The sequence below is a fragment of the Macrobrachium nipponense genome, chromosome 13 (assembly GCF_015104395.2).
Source record: "Macrobrachium nipponense isolate FS-2020 chromosome 13, ASM1510439v2, whole genome shotgun sequence".
Taxonomy (NCBI): Eukaryota; Metazoa; Arthropoda; class Malacostraca; order Decapoda; family Palaemonidae; genus Macrobrachium; species Macrobrachium nipponense.
The window spans coordinates 16404912-16422411 of NC_087206.1; the positions used below are offsets into that span (position 1 = coordinate 16404912).

Sequence of the window (17500 nt, forward strand, 5' to 3'; positions counted from 1 at the left end):
CAATAATGCAACCTATGATGCGGATATTAAATTGCTGAGGCATGAAATGCTGAAATGATTGGGGTCGTTAAACTGTTGAACAATGGACGGGTATATGATATTCAGTCAACTTTTTTTCCCGGAAGCAAAAAAAGCTGTGGAATTCCCTCTTTCGAGGAAAAATGAGGACTAAGCACGCCATGGGGCCATCAATATGAAGATCATTGACCACGTATTTCCTGTTCCTGATTAAAATGAACCTTTCTTTTATTTTCCTCTCACAAAATTTCTTCTCCGACTTCGTATGGTGCTTGTGTACACTGTGCTGCTTTAGAACAGACTATAAAATGATTGCGCATATGCGCGACCTGAAATGAAGAGAATAAACAAAGAAAGAAGCTATTCAGGGTAGATGTGTACTATGGGTGGCATCTTAGTTTCCATAACATTTTCGAACAAGTTCTAATCTTGTGGCGATCCCTTGCATGATTAACGCAGTAGGAGGAGGTTCAATGATTCTGATCCAAGTTCTCAGAGGATCACTAGCTGAACGAGTGACATTCCCACCACAAAACAAATGGTAATAATTCAGAAAACATAGAGGCATGTAAAGCAATTTACAGTAAAAAGAATGAGAGACTATAGATGCATGTGTGTGTAGAGAGAGAGAGAGAGAGAGAGAGAGAGAGAGAGAGAGAGATGAAAGCATACATATGTCTGTCGTTTAATTTCTTAACATTTTCACAACTTCTGGTGTCATAACCTACGTATCTAACGAGTTTCCCCGAAAGGATTTCTTTGTTACCATTTTTAATTAATTTCATACGCATTATGAAAACCGAATCCCGGTAGATTTACGCTTGCTATAACTGTATAATTAAAGTAAGACAGGTATTATCAATTTAACGTACAATGCTAATTGGTTGATTCTAAAAATAAATACATTTACAGCTAGTTATTTTCATTATTGTTTATTGTCTTGTTTATTTCTTTTTAATAGTTCATACTACGACTGTTTCCCCGTTCATTTTATCATTAAGTTGATGCTGCGTTGTAATGAACATCAAATATTAATCGTAATTTCAAGGATTTTGACATAATGCATTAAATTTATGTTGGAAAACCTCTGAATTACAATGCAAACTCTAAGGTCTCTTTCCAGAATGGGTGTAAGCACGGGAAACCACAAATTAAGCAACCTCACTCTCATTTCAATCAATCATATTTAAAGCGTTCCCTCTCGCGTGCCAATCACTCCTCCCCTCAACTACACGCAAGCTACGTGTGGCATCCTTATTAGCAGTCGTTTTCTGTTGTTAATAAGACGTCGTTTTCTATTGGTAATAAGACGCCTCGTTCTGCCGGTAATAAGACGTCGTATTCTATTGTGGCCAATGAGTGAAAGCGACAGTCATTTGTTTTTAACCACTCCTACCTGGGTTTTACCTTCGGCCCTCAGGAATTCAGGAATTCTTCCAAGCTCCCAGGCTTCAGTGATTATTCACTGAAAAAAGGTAGTTTTTGCTCTTTTATGAGAGCAAGCACGAAAATGGAAAATATTTTAAGCTTTGGTTCTCTCTATTTTGCGACTGATTTTCTCTCTCTTTTTTTGTTACATGGCGAACTTACGTGCACCAAAGGTCACAGGTGAGCGTATGACTTATCATGCCTGTAAAGTATTATCTCTTGCGCATTTTATTTCTCAATTTCCTTTAATTACTGGTCACACACACACACACTTCTGATTCACATCGAGGCCGAACTCAAGTCTTTCAAGTGAGAGCCCAGGGGATTGGCAATTCCTCCATACAGCAATCGATAACGCCCTTAAAAGACCAGGGTTCGCTCCCGATGTGAGTCAGAAATTTATCTCTGTGAAACACGTTCTCATGAGTTCATTCCCATCCATCGTGTATATTATATATATATATATATAATATATATATATATATATATATATATATATATATATATATATGTGTGTGTGTGTGTGTGTGTGTGTGTGTGTGTGTGTGTGTGTTTTGTGTCAGATCCTGGACACTGCTCCCCAATAAAAAAGTGAAAGTGGCAAAAGATGCTTATGCAATCTATTCCAGTGCAAAAGACTGCCTAGTGGATGGATATGAACCTCTTGGTGCTCTTTTGAGGTTAACAGCGACAACATACGTCAGGTCAACCCCTTTAATAATTGCTCCTGCTGTAGTAGTAAGCAGTACAACATAGTACAGGAACTCCAAGAAGCACAGGGGGCTTGGGATATGAATATAATGTGCACCAAGAACAAAAGAGCGAATATGAAATATTTTGAAATTCTTAGTGGGACAAAATGTCCACTAAATAACGGATGACGACGAGCCTTTCTCCAGAGGCCAACAACAACCACTCTTTTTACTTCAGGAAATGAAAGTAATGGCAGTCTTCTCTCTCTTCATGCATGGGGTTTCTCACCCATACCTAGAAAAAAAAGTTTTATTGATACTATAAATCTTACTTCTTAATTCTTGAGACATGTGGTAACCTCGCCTCCGAAAAGTCTTTATTGGTGAGATTATACTGATGATTTAATTAAACTTTGAAACAACCCTCTTCCTTTCTCACAAGGGTTACTGGCGATAATCTGCATCCTCATTTTTTATGGCCATTTAGAGTGGTTCCACTACAATAACGAACCTACAGTGAAGTATATGTTTGAGGATCTGAATGAATCATCACCATCTCTCTCTCTCTATCTCTCTCTCTCTCTCTCTCTCTCTCTCTTTGTGAATGAATACTGAGATCCTTCAATCTGTTTTTTTTAAATCTTAGGAGAAAATATTTTGATGGGCAAGTTTAATCTCTGGTCTTGGTATCCGCGTCAATTTTCTCTCATATTCTTCACAGTGACAAAGTTCCTGCGCATCGGCTTGGCAGACAAGAACGACCACCCTCCGTTCTTCGAGCAGTCGCTCTACGAGGTCGAACTCTTGGAGGACCAGGCCGTGAACCAGACTCTACTCACCCTAACAGCCAACGACCTCGATGAAGGTAAGAAGGTAACAGCCAGGTACCTTTGATACTGAAGCACTGGTACTGTATGGCTTCTTGGACGACCGTATGGTTTTATTTCCTTCATATATATATATATATATATATATATATATATATATATATATATATATATAATATATATATATATATATATATATATATATATATATATATATGTGTGTGTGTGTGTGTGTGTGTGTGTGTGTTAGTAGGGAAGGGGATTGACAGACAGGGGGTACCTCAAAATGGCTCCGAGGAGGTAGAGTAGAGGTGGGGCTTCTCAGCATTTCTGATTATTTTTAGTTACATCTGCTGCACCTTATCTGCCACATTCAGTCGTCATTGTGAAACACTCTTTGAAGATTTTTCTTTTGTGTACATGTAAATGGAGTTATGTTTGCTGTTTGCACTCATTAGCAATGCATCCAAGCGCATTCATAGAGATTAAAATGCATTCAAATTTTAAATTCTACTCGTGAGAGGAAGCTGTCTCCGCCCGAGAAATTAAAGTGGCTGATTTCAGTTTACTCATTTCTCCTAAAATGCAGCAAAACATTTTGTTTGTGACATATATTAATATAAATCGCAGAAAAATGAGAACAGTTTCAAAAGTTGATAAAATTTAAATTCATTTGCGTTTACTGCACTAACACTGACATTTGTTTTCTATTTTCTCTGACTAACACAAACTCCAAATCCCAGATTAATATAGTATTATTTAACCAACAGCAGCAGTCTTTCCAAATTTAACATTTACCATTCATGCGTGTTTTCTCTCTTGCTATATTTTTGCTTGCTTGGAACAAAATAATTCGCATTTATATGAGTGTAACTTCGCCCATGTACCTTAACGCGGAAAACTAAAGTAAATTTCATTACCGCATAACGCTTCTAGGTAATTCAGGTCCTCATAATTATATAGTAACATTTTGGTTAGGGTACTGAACGGCAAACTGTATTTGAATAACGTCAATTCTTACACTTATAGATTGGTCTGGTGGCTCTTTCCCTTAACCATCGACTTTTGTGATTCTCTTTCATCTTGTGTTTTCCCTGATATCTATGCAATTCTTTATATGGAGAAGGGAGTACATCGTTAAACTTGTGAAAAGGCTCCACAATATTAGCTCCTCGTTTCATGAAACTTAAGCCTTGATCATGGCTTCGGGCTAACTACTCATGTGCAGTTTAGGAGACGCGTTTGTCACAATCTTACACGAGGATGTTTTCTGCCTCCTTTTTAGCAGCCTCACACGAATTTACATCAGGAAAACAGAAGTGGTGACAAAACTGTGGTCGCTCTTGTTCGTGGCCGTGTGACACAATGAACACGGCCAAATTGTATTTCGTGACAATATTGGATAATTGGCGCAGTGCTGAGCAGTTAGGTGCTAAAAATGCCAGAAATTTGTTCGAGTGAGGGCCTGTAAGAGACAATAATATTACCGCTTTTAGACTCGCGAATACCACCCTGCGGGGTAAATACTGAATATTTCTACCAGTAATTTTTCATTTCTTTTTTCTTATGGTATGCGTAATTGCATATACAGCGCAGTCATTTCATATAACTAAAACTCCATTTATGCATATTTTAATTATACATTCAGCACATTGATATTTATGCCATGCAATAAACATTTATTTCAATCGATGAGCTTATCTATATTGGCACTGTAGCCTTTAATGATATTTGTTATCTATTTCCATTCCAGTATCGCGAATGCATTATGAAATTATAGAAGGAAACGATGATAAAACGTTCGCCATCGGAATATTATCTGGAGAGTTATACTTGACGCAGCCCCTCGACTACGAAACGAGAAGAAAAGTAAGTATTATGTTACGCAAAAAAATAATTTTACATTAACAACTATATATATATATATATATATATTATATATATATATATATATATATATATGTATATATATATATATATAAAATATTTACTTTGAGGAGTAACGTGAAGATTTATCATTTCATTATATAGGTACGACATTTAGTTGCTATTAACTTATAAATAATTTATCGTATACCGAGGTAACTCACAATCATCTTAATATAAATCTCCGAAGCAAGCCACGACTGCTTTATTTTAAAGGAAACAATTATTCCCTATAATTTCCAACAGTATCAGGGAAAGACTCAATTCTAGGATGCAAAGCATAAATACACTCCATTCTGACGTGAAAGGAATTCCATCTAAGCCGGCCTTTTTTTTTTTGAGAGACACTTCGAGCAATCAATAATCCAGAAATGAAAACAGCCTTGCGTGACAGGACTCCAGAATTCATATCTGTGGAATCTCCCAAATGCAGACGTTCCGTGAAGTTTATGATACATGTCGGGGAGTTAGGGACGTCAGGAATAACATTATATACAACCTCAAAGCTGGAACTCCTATTATCAATAATCATCCTTTTTTTCTTATCATCAGCATCAATATTCTCATCATTACTCATACCCAACAGTAGGAATCATCGCATTTCACTATGTTTGTTGGTCATTTATATAAGAGCATGGACGACTCTGACCCCATGTGACCCCGAATCAAAAAGTCTTACGTTGCCTGCCAATGCGATAAAACCCTTCTTTTCTCTTTATCTAAATATTTGGACGGAAATTTTATTACTGACAACCATTCTTTCGTTTCAGGAGCTATACTTACTCCTTCATATGTAGGATATGATAAGTACAAGGGGTGCGTATTTCGACATTCTTGTGGTACAAGAGAATGTTTACTCACAAATTTGTTACTTGGTTCTTCACAACAAAACGAAGGCAGGGTAAATCTACGTGAATATTTCACTTGATTTACAGGCAAGGGGAACATTTGTGTCTGTGAAAACTATACTTAGGTCTTATTATTGCAATCTGTTCAGAAACCAAATGTGAAGAAAAGCAAAAAACTTTCAAAATTTTCGTCTGACACGCAAATGGTTACTGAATAATTTGCCACTGGGATTTTCTTTATATTAATGAAAATATTTACTAACACCTTCATTTTATGGAATATACATGACGATTCATTACAAATACTTGAATTTATTAGTGATACATTAAATGATTTGTGTATCAGAAGATACGGAAAACAGGTTCATGTTTACTCTTCAATAAAACAAGGAATGATATTTCACTACCGTACAACAGCGCGCATTGATAGTAATTTCACTCATACGTGCATGCATAAGCTTTCCATTATATTTTGAAACTTTCTTTGGGACAGTACGACCTTGGCCTCCTCGTGTCGGACGGGAGACATGAAAGTGACACCCGCTTAATCATTCACGTTCTGGACGTGAACGACAACCCTCCGCTCTTCGACCGACATCTGTACGAGACGCGTATCACGGAAGAAGACGACAAAGGTTTGCCCAAACACATTCTGACGGTAAGAACAAACTTGATTCAATTTTGGTACTGATGACTTAAAAGAAGTAAGGTTTGAGTTTTTCTTTGACTAGTCAATGATTTGAGTCACATGCCCTCTTCATTTTCTCTGGCTAGTCAATGGTTTGAGTCGAGAGGCCCTCTTCTTTTCCCTGAGTGCTCAATAAGTTTAGGCAGAGGCCCTCTTCTTTCCCTCTGGTCATCAATGATTTGGGTCAGAGGCACTCTTCTTTTTCTCTGGAACTCAATGATTTGAGTCAAAGGCCCCGTTCATTTTCTCTGCCTAGTCAATGATTTGAGCCAGAGAGGCACTCTTCTTTTTCTCTGGCTAGTCAGTGGTTTGAGTCACAGGCCTCTACTTTTTCTCTGGCTAATCAATAATTTGAGTCAGCGGCCCTCTTCTTTTTCGCTGGCTAATCAATGATTTGAGTCAACGGCACTCTTCTTTTTATCTGGCTAGTTAATGCATTGAGTCAGAGGCCATCTTCTTTTTCGCTGGCCACTTAATGATTTGAGTCAAAAGCCTTTCTTTTTCTCTTGCTATCAGTTATTTGAGTCAGATGCCCTCCTCTTTCCTCTGGCTAGTCAATGAGTCAGAGGCCCACTTCTATTTCTCTAGTTTGTTAATGTTTTAATTCAGAGGCTTTCTTCTTTTTCTCTGCTAGTCAATGATCTGAGGCAGGGACCTCTTTCTCTCTCTGCTTCTATCTCTCTCTGGCTAGTCAATAACGTGAGTCACAGTCCCTCTTCCTTTTCTCTGGTTAATCAGTGACTTGATTCAGAGGCACCCTTCTAAGTAACGGTAGATTAAGTTAAAGTTATGTTTCTTCCTTTCCGATTTGTTGATTTTAAGTACGAAAAGACGATTTCGTAAAATAAAGACTTATCTTACAAAATTCAAGCCTAGTAATTACAACTATACTTCGTTACATCCAAAATATCTAGAGAACAACTGATCTGTCATCGTTGCATAGAACCAGGCGATATGTCCCTTCACTATAAAAATCCAGAAAATTATTGATGTGGCATCACTGCACAAAACCAAACAATATATAACTTCAATATAACTACCCAAAATAAAATTTATTTATTATGGTCTCATTCCGTCAAATATACATCCATGATGCAAACAAAGACCAGATAGTCCTTAACAATGATTAATTAATATGAGCTGAGGTTGAAACAATTTTTGTCCAGACTTGAAGCATGATTAATCTTTTTATATAATTTAAAAATTTTCAACCATTAATCAGACAGGAAAAATAGCTTAGACGTAAATAATATAAAAACTGATTATTCCAATTACCGACCATTGTGATTTCGAGCATGCTTTGATTCTTCTCTCTCTCTCTCTCTCTCTCTCTCTCTCTCTCTCTCTCTCTCTCTGTTTGCAAGTCTTTAATATCTTCAGCTTGAGGCATTTAAAGCGTCCCATAGTACTTATAGCAATTGCTGTAAACATAATATTATTTTCAAAATATGGCCAGATAATCGGAACATCTCACAAGGAAAATAAGCTTCATTTTTTTTATTCTTTCATTTTTTCTCAACAATTTTTTCTCTTTCTTTCCTTATGTGCTATTTGATTTTTTCTCATTATATTCTCTTCAACTTTTTTTCTTATGCTAATTAATCTCGCAGGTGACAGTTACGGACGGTGATTATGATCGGCCACAGAACGTTGTTTTCTCCCTCTCCGGTCAGGGTATTGACGTGGAAAATCCAGAAAATTCTCATTTCCACATCGTCCCTTCCACCGGAGAAGTCTTCGCCAGGAAGGTTTGTTGGGTATCGTTACGTTTACACACGTACGTACACACACACATACACACACACACACACACACAAACACACACACACACATATATATATATATATAATTATTATAATATATATATATATATATATATATATATATATATATATATATATATATATATATAATATATCTAATAAAAGGAGCCCATAAAAACACCAAAATATAGAGAAAAAAAGTACTATATTTCAGAGACTGCTGTCTCCCTCTTCAGGTAGATGAATGAGAAAAGTCTACAGAAAAGGTGGTATTTATACCAAGAGGTCCATCCACAAACAAGCCAATTTAGGTCACCCCCGCTGATAATCTTCCTTTAATCTTCTTAAGTGTTGGTTGAATGAAAACGTTGTCGATCGTATCTGAAATCCATGCTCCTTTTGAGATGTTCATTACCTGGCCTCCTTTCCCCTTTTTTAGGCACTTTTTCTCCCAGTCACATTAAACATTCGGAAGATTTTTGTCACAAATTCAGAGAAGCACATATACCACTTCACAACATAAAACTTTTAAGCCTTGATGTAGATTTCCTGTTCACTAAAGTACCAGTACAGGACGTTCTTCAGTTTTTAAGGGTAAAATTATCCCCCTATTCAGATAATTTCCCATTGACGCTTGACAAAATAATAAAGCTAGTTGAATTATGTGCATCTAATAACGTATTTTCATTCGGGGAATCATTCTACAAGCAAAAATTCGGGTGTAGTATGGGTAGTCCTTTAAGTCCTGTTCTAGCCAATCTGTACATGGAATACTTTGAAACTACAGTAATAAATGCAATAAAACCCAAAAACATGCTGTGGATGAGATATGTGGATGATATCCTAACATTTTGGGATAATAGGTGGGGCAATTTTAATGAATTCCTCTCGAAATTAAACGCATTAGTGCCCAGCATCAAATTTAAAGTTGAATGGGAAACAGACAACAAAATTCCTTTTCTTGATGTTTTAATAATCAGAGATACGACAGAATACAAATTTACCATATACAGAAAACCAACGTTCTCACTTTCATACATTCACTACTTTAGCTATCACTACATTACTATCAAGATAGGTGTAGCTAGCAACCTGTTCTTAAGAGCCTTACGAATTTGTTCCCCAGAATTCCTGGAAAAAGAATTTGAACTAATTCGCAAGCAACTTTCGTATCCTGACCATATAATTGAGAAAGCAATTCACAAAGCAAATATAATTTTCTACCGACCCCCTACAGACAATACCAGAGATACACCCAACAATAAGATAATAATTCCCCACCTGGACACGATTAAGAGAGTAACCCACCCCCTCGGAAAATCGAACCCTTTTGTATTTACTTACCCAAACACCTTAGCCAAATCCCTGATTAACGTCCAACAAAAGACATCTCCCAAGGACTCTGGGGTATACGAAATCCCATGCCAGGACTGTGACCAATCTTACATCGGATTTACAGGTAAATCACTTCCCCAGAGATTAATACAACACAAACGGTCAGTTAGGTATGGACAATAGAACTCGGCTATTTTCAACCATATAAATGAACATAACCATAGAATAAACTGGAATTTGTCACGTGTAATTTATAGGAGCAACTGCCGGTACAAGAGTCAAATGATGGAATCAGCCTTAATAAAAGAGAGGCAGGTAATGAACATCTCAAAAGGAGCATGGATTTCAGATACGATAGACAACGTTTTCATTCAACCAACACTTAAGAAGATTAAAGGAAGATTATCAGCGGGGGTGACCTAAATTGCCTTGTTTGTGGATGGACCTCTTGGTATAAATACCACCTTTTCTGTAAACTTTTCTCATTCATCTACCTGAAGAGGGAGACAGCAGTCTCTGAAATATAGTACTTTTTTTCTCTATATTTTGGTGTTTTTATGGGCTCCTTTTATTAGATGGAATTCTGTTGTTACAGAACATTTTTACCAGTCATATATATATATATATATATATATATATATATATATATATATAATATATATATATATATATATATATATATATATATATATATATATATATATATATATATATATATATAGTATAATATAGTATATACTATATAATATATATATATATATATATATATATATATATATATATATATCTATAATATATATATATATATATATATATATATATATATATATATATATATATATATATATATATCTATAATATTATATATATATATATATATATATAGTATATATATATATACATATATATATATATATATATATATATATATATATATATATATATATAATATATATATATATATATATCATATATATATATAATATATATATGATATATATTATATATATATATATATCTATATATATATAATATATATATATATATAGTATATAAATATGTATATAATATGGGTGCGTGTGTGATGTTTTTTCATGGTATTGATAATGTAAAACTAGAAATTATGTATGAAGATGTATGGAGATAATAATCTTGCTAAGTGTCAGTGTATTTACGCTCCGATACATGCATGCTACAACATAATTTCTGTATCAGAGGTGAGTAACCTAAGCTACTGAAAATTGCAATGATTTATCGTCGATATGAAAAAGGTCTGTCATTTTTTATTAGGAATCGTTGTTTCAGCCTCTGGATCGAGACTACCCTGGAGGAAGACCCAGCTGGGGTCTTACTGTCTTTGCCCAAGACGAAGGAGGTACGGGTCTAGTGGGATATAGCGAAATAGTTGTCAACCTGAAGGATATTAACGATAACCCACCGGTTTTTTCAGAGGTAAACGAAGGCCATAATTCACTTTTATAGATAGGTATTTTCAGTATCTTTTCCAATTATTGCTATTCCTTGCTTCTTTGTTATTTATCCTCTTTTCCCTCTTTTCTGAAATAATAAACAGGTATATTACCGCCACGGTAGTTTGTGTATGGTCTTAGTTTTGATCCAAAGGATTAATATCGCCTTTTGAAAAACATAATATGGAGTAATTTTATAGCAATGAAAATAAATAGAACTATTGTTACCCTAATCAAAATGCCAATTGCTGCACAACATTTCTACATGACAGTTTGATTATACTGCCACTCGACTTGTCAGAGAACGATGACGTAAACTCCCTTTACGTTTTACAGGAGCTATATTATGGCAACATCACCGAAAACGGTAGTTACGGCCAGGAGGTCATCGCAATGACCGCCGACGACTACGATGACCCCAACGAGGGTACGAATGCCCAGCTGACTTATTCCATAGAGAAGAACGTCATTCATGAAGTCACGGCAAAGCCCATCTTCATGATAGAGCCGGAGACTGGGGTTGTCAGGACTGCTGTGTGTTGCCTAGACCGAGAGAAGACTTCTAGTTACTCCGTTCAGGTCGTGGCTATGGATGGAGGGGGTTTGAAAGGTAATACAGTATTATTATTGCCCACAACGTATATACACACGCATGAATGCATGCATACATACATATATACATGCACACACACACATACACACACACACACACACACATATATAAATATATATATATATATATATATATATATATATATATATATATATATATATATATATATATATATATATATATATATATAAATGAATGACTTGATCACGAAATATATACGACGGAATGCTATGTATGAATAAAGGTAATGTCACGGAGGAAAATGAAAAACGAGAACTGCCTGAGATCTTCCGGTCTTAACGACCCTTTACTAAAGACAAGGCCTTTATAGTAAAGGGTCAAGACCGAAAGATCTCAGGCAGTTCTCCTTTATCATTTTTCTCCCTAGCATTACCTTTATATATATATATCAATTATATATATATATATATATATATATATATATATATATATATATATATATATATATATATATAATATACTTTTGAACAGCCGCCAGCACTCTTCTCTTTGATTTTTCAGTATATATGATATAGACTTGCACTGATGACATAAATTAATTATGCCATTCTTAATGGAGAGTAGTCTTCATTTGGTCAACAACTGGGAAAAATTATTCTATACTTTAGCTTAACCATTCTTTCCATCTTTTTTCAATTAAATCCTAATAAAATTTATGATAGTATTGTCTTATCATTTAAATTAAAGATTATTCGTAATCCTAATAGAAATATCATTGTTTTTCAGAAATTACACTCTTGTAACTACAAGGAAACAGTAATCTACAAGGCTGTGTTTTTTCAACATCGTAGGAAGTTATCTTTAAGAATAAATATTAGCTCCCATCTAAAAAAAAAAAAGATTGCATTAAAATATGCCCCCATGTACGCAAATGTAATTCTACAGTGTACCCTATATTGCAGAATGGCCTTAAGTTCTGGAACGTCAATTAATATACAATATCTTTGAATATAGATAGTTTTACAGTTGGGATGGTTATGCACGCGCACACACACACATATATGCATATATATATATATATATATATATATATATATATATATATATATATATATATATAATATATATATATATATATTATATATATATATATATATATATATATATATATATATATATATATATATATATATATATATATATATATATATATATATATATATATATAGAGAGAGAGAGAGAGAGAGAAGCCCCCACTTGAAATATCATCTATAACTAACAACAATGATAAATGGTTATTCACTTTACCTAGTTTGTTCTTTTAGTTAAACTGCTTTTAATGACTGACTGAGTTTAACTTGAATGATCAGTTATTGTCCTCGCTACTGTTTTCCTGTACAATCTTCACAGGCACTGGAACAGTGAGTATCCAGGTACAAGACATCAATGACAGGCCGCCAAGGTTTACAAAAGACGAGTGGGTTGTAGAAACTGATGAGACCGATAGCCTCAACCTACCTACAGAACCAATTCTTACTGTAACTGTCTACGACGAGGATGAAAATAATACATTTGCCTACAAAGTGGTCGATTCTTCGGGGTATGGTGCAGATAAATTTCAAATACTGACAAATGATGATGGTACGGGGTCACTTGTTGTTGTGAAGCCATTAGACTTTGAGGACCCCCGCCAAGCTCATGGCTTTAGGTTTCAGATTCAGGTCAGTGATACAGGAGATGACGATTTTCCTGAGAGCTACCACACTGCAAAATCTTGGGTGAAGGTGAGACTAAAAGACATCAATGACAACAATCCACACTTTATCAGACACACTTCTGAAGTCCAGGTTTTAGAAAACGTTCAGGTTGGTAAGAATATAGTACAAATCAAAGCAAGAGACTTTGACAAGGGCGGTAAAAGTAAGATTTCTTATTTAATAGAACGCTTCTCTGATAAACACAGACATTTCCATATCGATGAGTCTGGACTGGTTACTGTACAGAGGGCTTTAGACAGGGAAGCCAATCCTAAGCATGTGGTCAAGGTCTTAGCTGTTGATGATGGCTCCCCTGCAAGGACATCCACGGCTACGCTGACAGTCTCTGTGTTGGACGTGAACGACAATGCTCCACAGGTTTCTAGTAGTTACCAGCCAGTTTTACCAGAGAATACTCCTCCACTGAAATTTGCAGAGATTCTAGCAACGGATGCAGATGACCCATTGAAAAACAATGGTCCTCCTTTTCATTTTAGCCTTAGTTCTGAGGCCTCAAATGAAATAAAGTCTTCCTTTAAAGTGGAAAGTGTTCCTGATGGAGCAGATGGACAAGGTATGGCCGTTATCTCTTCCCTCCGAGAATTTGATCGCGAAATTCAAAAAGAATACTATGTTCCTATTGTTGTTGCAGACTCCGGTGAACCACCAATGATTGGCACCTCAACAATAACTGTTATTATTGGTGATGACAATGATAACATAATGAAAGGTGGGACAAAAGACGTTCTTTTTTACAGTTACAAGGGCAGAGCACACGATACTCAGATAGGAAATGTTTATGTCTGGGATCCTGACGACTGGGATGTTGAAGATAAGAAGTTTACATGGGTCAGGCATCCTCACCCTAATTTTCGTCTTGATGAAGAAACTGGAATGCTAACATTGAAATATGCAGCTAGTGAAACTTCGTACCATCTTAAATTTAATGTGCACGATAACAGGCATCTTCAGTCTAATATAGAAGCTAAAGTGACAGTGAACGTGAAGCATATTGATGATGCAGCTATCCAAAATGCTGGATCTATTCGCATTCAAGGTATTGGTGAAACAGAATTTATTGGTAAATGGAACTATAGAAAGAGAGAATACATGAAAAGTGTTGCAGATAATTTTAAGGAAAATTTGGCTGAAATACTAGGAGTTAGTATAAATGATGTCCATCTATTTAGTATTCAGTTAAAACAAAGCAAACCACCTGTGACAGACATATATTTCTCGGTATTTGACGCAGAGTACCTCAGCTCAGTTGAAATAAATGGACTTCTCCTGATGCATAAAAAAGAAATAGAGAGAAGACTGAGTTTGAACATCATTATGGTGGGCATTAATGAGTGTTTTTATGAAAATCTCCATTGTGATGGGTCGTGCACCAGTAAACTTGAAGTGCTTAAACCTCACCATTTGATAGATGCTAACAGTACTTCCTTTGTCGGTTTGCAAACGAAGGTCATCCCTGAGTGTGTCTGTGGTGCTAGAGACTTTTCTACCGAAGAATCGTGCCGTCCAAATCCTTGTTATAATAACGGTCAATGTATCGAGGAAGAAGCTAGTATATACTGTCTTTGCCCTGAAGGGTATGATGGACCAAGGTGCCAAATATTAAGCAGAACATTCAGTGGAAATGGTTTTGCTTGGCTGCCTCCACTACAAACGTGTGAAAGTTCTCATTTGAGTGTTGAGTTTATGACGACGGATCTTGAAGGCCTAATATTTTACAATGGCCCACTGTTATCACCAGAAAAGAACAAAAATTTTGTTACAGATTTTATAGCATTGGAAATAGTGAATGGAAAACTTAGGCTTCTGATCAACTTTGGATCTGGAACTTTGCTCCTTGGAGTTAATAACTCTGACCCTCTAAATGATGGAAGGTGGCACAGAGCAGACATCTTCTGGGATAAAGAGGTAAAATGAGGATAATTTGAAGGTTGCTAACAGATAACATGGTTTTAATTATAATAGTTGGCAATTTTACTTTTATAAAAATCATTGCTCATTTGCTGCTACATTTCAACAATTAACTTTTCTTTAAAACTTACGTCTTCATTTTTAACGCCTATTATTTCTACTATTCTTTCTACTATTCTTTACTCCCAATGAATCACTTAACATGATACCTAAACCCATTTCAACTTTCCCAAAATCATTTTATCTTTTATCTTGGACACATTTATTTTCTTTCAGTATCTTGCTAAGGGGAAATTTTGGACAACACTATTATCTGGCCACAGCTTAGCATAGTATAACGAATATACGTATTAATGCAAATTATACAGACAGGTTTATTTCAATGTATGTCGGTGGTTTTTCTTGTGTAAATATTTCATGAAAACCAAATATAAATATGTTGGTTATAAGGAAATCCAGAAGATTAGTTACTAGACATAAATGTAAGATTAAAACAATGGAACATTTTGTCTCTATTCATGAAACATATTTTTGTAATTTAAACAATTTCATATAGCTGATTATGATTTTTTTTTTCATCATGTAATTTATTCTGAGACATGATAAACGCAACTCATAGTTAAGGAAATAATTTATTAGATGACCAATTTTCAGGAAGCGAGATTAGACCTTGACTACTGCATGGATGTAAAGCTTTCAGAAACTGAGAGCAATATGGAAGAGGCTGCTGACTTTTCTGTGTGCCAGTCTCGTGGCAGACTTCCTCCATTTAATGAGTACCTCAATATCAATACCCCGTTACAAGTAGGTGGCTTAGCTCACACAACATTTTTTAAAACAATGTTCAGAAATAACAACAACGTCCCTGCCGGGAAACCTTTCCAAGGCTGCATTAAAAACCTTATAATGAATAGTCAGTTTTATGATTTTGCTCATCCAGGTCTTCAGAGAAACAGTGAAGCTGGGTGCTCTCAATTTACAAAATTGTGCAATAATAATGCTACAGTTGTAGGCTGTGGAACAAATGGAATTTGTGACGGTTCCATTCAGGAACCTGTGTGCGTGTGTCATCCTGGCTGGACGGGACTTTATTGTGATGAATCGACCGTTCCCACGTATTTTGAGGAAAACTCATATATCAAATATTCTTTATCGTTTAAGCCAAATCCGTTTCATACAAGTTTCCAGTTAAGATTTCGAACATGGGAGGAGAATGGTGAACTTTTTCGGATATCAGACCTCCTGGAACAAGAGTATGGGATTCTCGAGATCCAGGACAGTCATTTACAGTTTCGTTATAATGTGAATAGTGTTAACCTGAAAGAAGAAGTCTTGTGCCTTTCCTCAATATTGGTGAACAATGGAGCGTGGCATGATGTGAAAATTGTGCGATATGGGTCAGTCGTTATTCTCGCTCTAGATGGTGGAGAGGGACGAAAATACAACGAAACTTCCAAATTCTTTGGCCACATGTTCATGGATATTGATAAACAAGAGGGAGTGTTTGCTGGTGGCCAAGCCGAGTACTCAAATGTCAACATCTTTACGGTGCATAACGATTATAAATTTGGTAACTCATGCTAGATTTATTTTCTATAATCAACCCTTGCCTCCATCTTATATAAAGTGTAATTTGAATGAACAAAATTGCAAAATTTACACATTACAAGAATTTGAATGGATATCTTGTAATTTAAAAATTTCTTTATACTGTTTCAAATGAGAGACTAATGAGATTGTTTACCAATGTCCAGGCTGCATTGACGATCTTCGACTAGAAGGGAAAACACTACCCTTACCTCCAAGCCTAAGTGGTACCCAGTGGGCTCAGGCAACTGTGATTCATAACATCAGTTCAGAATGTACTTCCCCTAGTCAGTGCCTTAACATAACTTGTATTGCACCCCTGATTTGCAAAGACCTCTGGATGAAACATGAATGTGGGTAAGTTTCCTAATGTATTTAACCTCATTTATGTTAAAAACGATTTGACGTTTTTTAAGGTTTAAGAAATTCGCGAAATTTGGACTGCTTTAAAAGACCAGACTGTTCATTTATCAAAAAACGATATAAGAACTATATATATATAAATAATTCCAAATATATACCATTTAAGTTTTAAGTAATAAGTAATTCTTTAATCGAAAATCATCCTTGCCCTTAAGCTATTGATATTCCTATGAGAAAACTAATATTGGTCCTTCATTTTATTTTACAGCTGTCCAGAAGGCACATTGCTCTCTAAA

At 35.4% G+C, this 17500-nt stretch overlaps 1 protein-coding gene across 3 annotated transcripts in view; it reads left to right on the forward strand.

Moving 5' to 3' along the window:
• LOC135225661 (neural-cadherin-like) overlaps positions 1 to 17500 on the forward strand; it is a 272106-nt gene that overhangs the window by 244750 nt on the left and 9856 nt on the right. For 2 of the 3 annotated variants that reach the window (XM_064264999.1, XM_064264998.1), the window contains exons 3-12: positions 2860 to 3003; positions 4719 to 4834; positions 6233 to 6397; positions 8038 to 8175; positions 10831 to 10977; positions 11331 to 11604; positions 12979 to 15251; positions 15909 to 16824; positions 17009 to 17198; positions 17473 to 17500. The exon at positions 17473 to 17500 is cut by the window's right edge and continues 208 nt beyond it. In XM_064264999.1, coding sequence (XP_064121069.1) covers positions 2860 to 3003; positions 4719 to 4834; positions 6233 to 6397; positions 8038 to 8175; positions 10831 to 10977; positions 11331 to 11604; positions 12979 to 15251; positions 15909 to 16824; positions 17009 to 17198; positions 17473 to 17500 — 4391 coding nt within the window. Of the gene's footprint in view, positions 1 to 2859; positions 3004 to 4718; positions 4835 to 6232; positions 6398 to 8037; positions 8176 to 10830; positions 10978 to 11330; positions 11605 to 12978; positions 15252 to 15908; positions 16825 to 17008; positions 17199 to 17472 lie in introns of those variants that run through there. The other variant, XM_064265000.1, reaches the window with a different exon arrangement.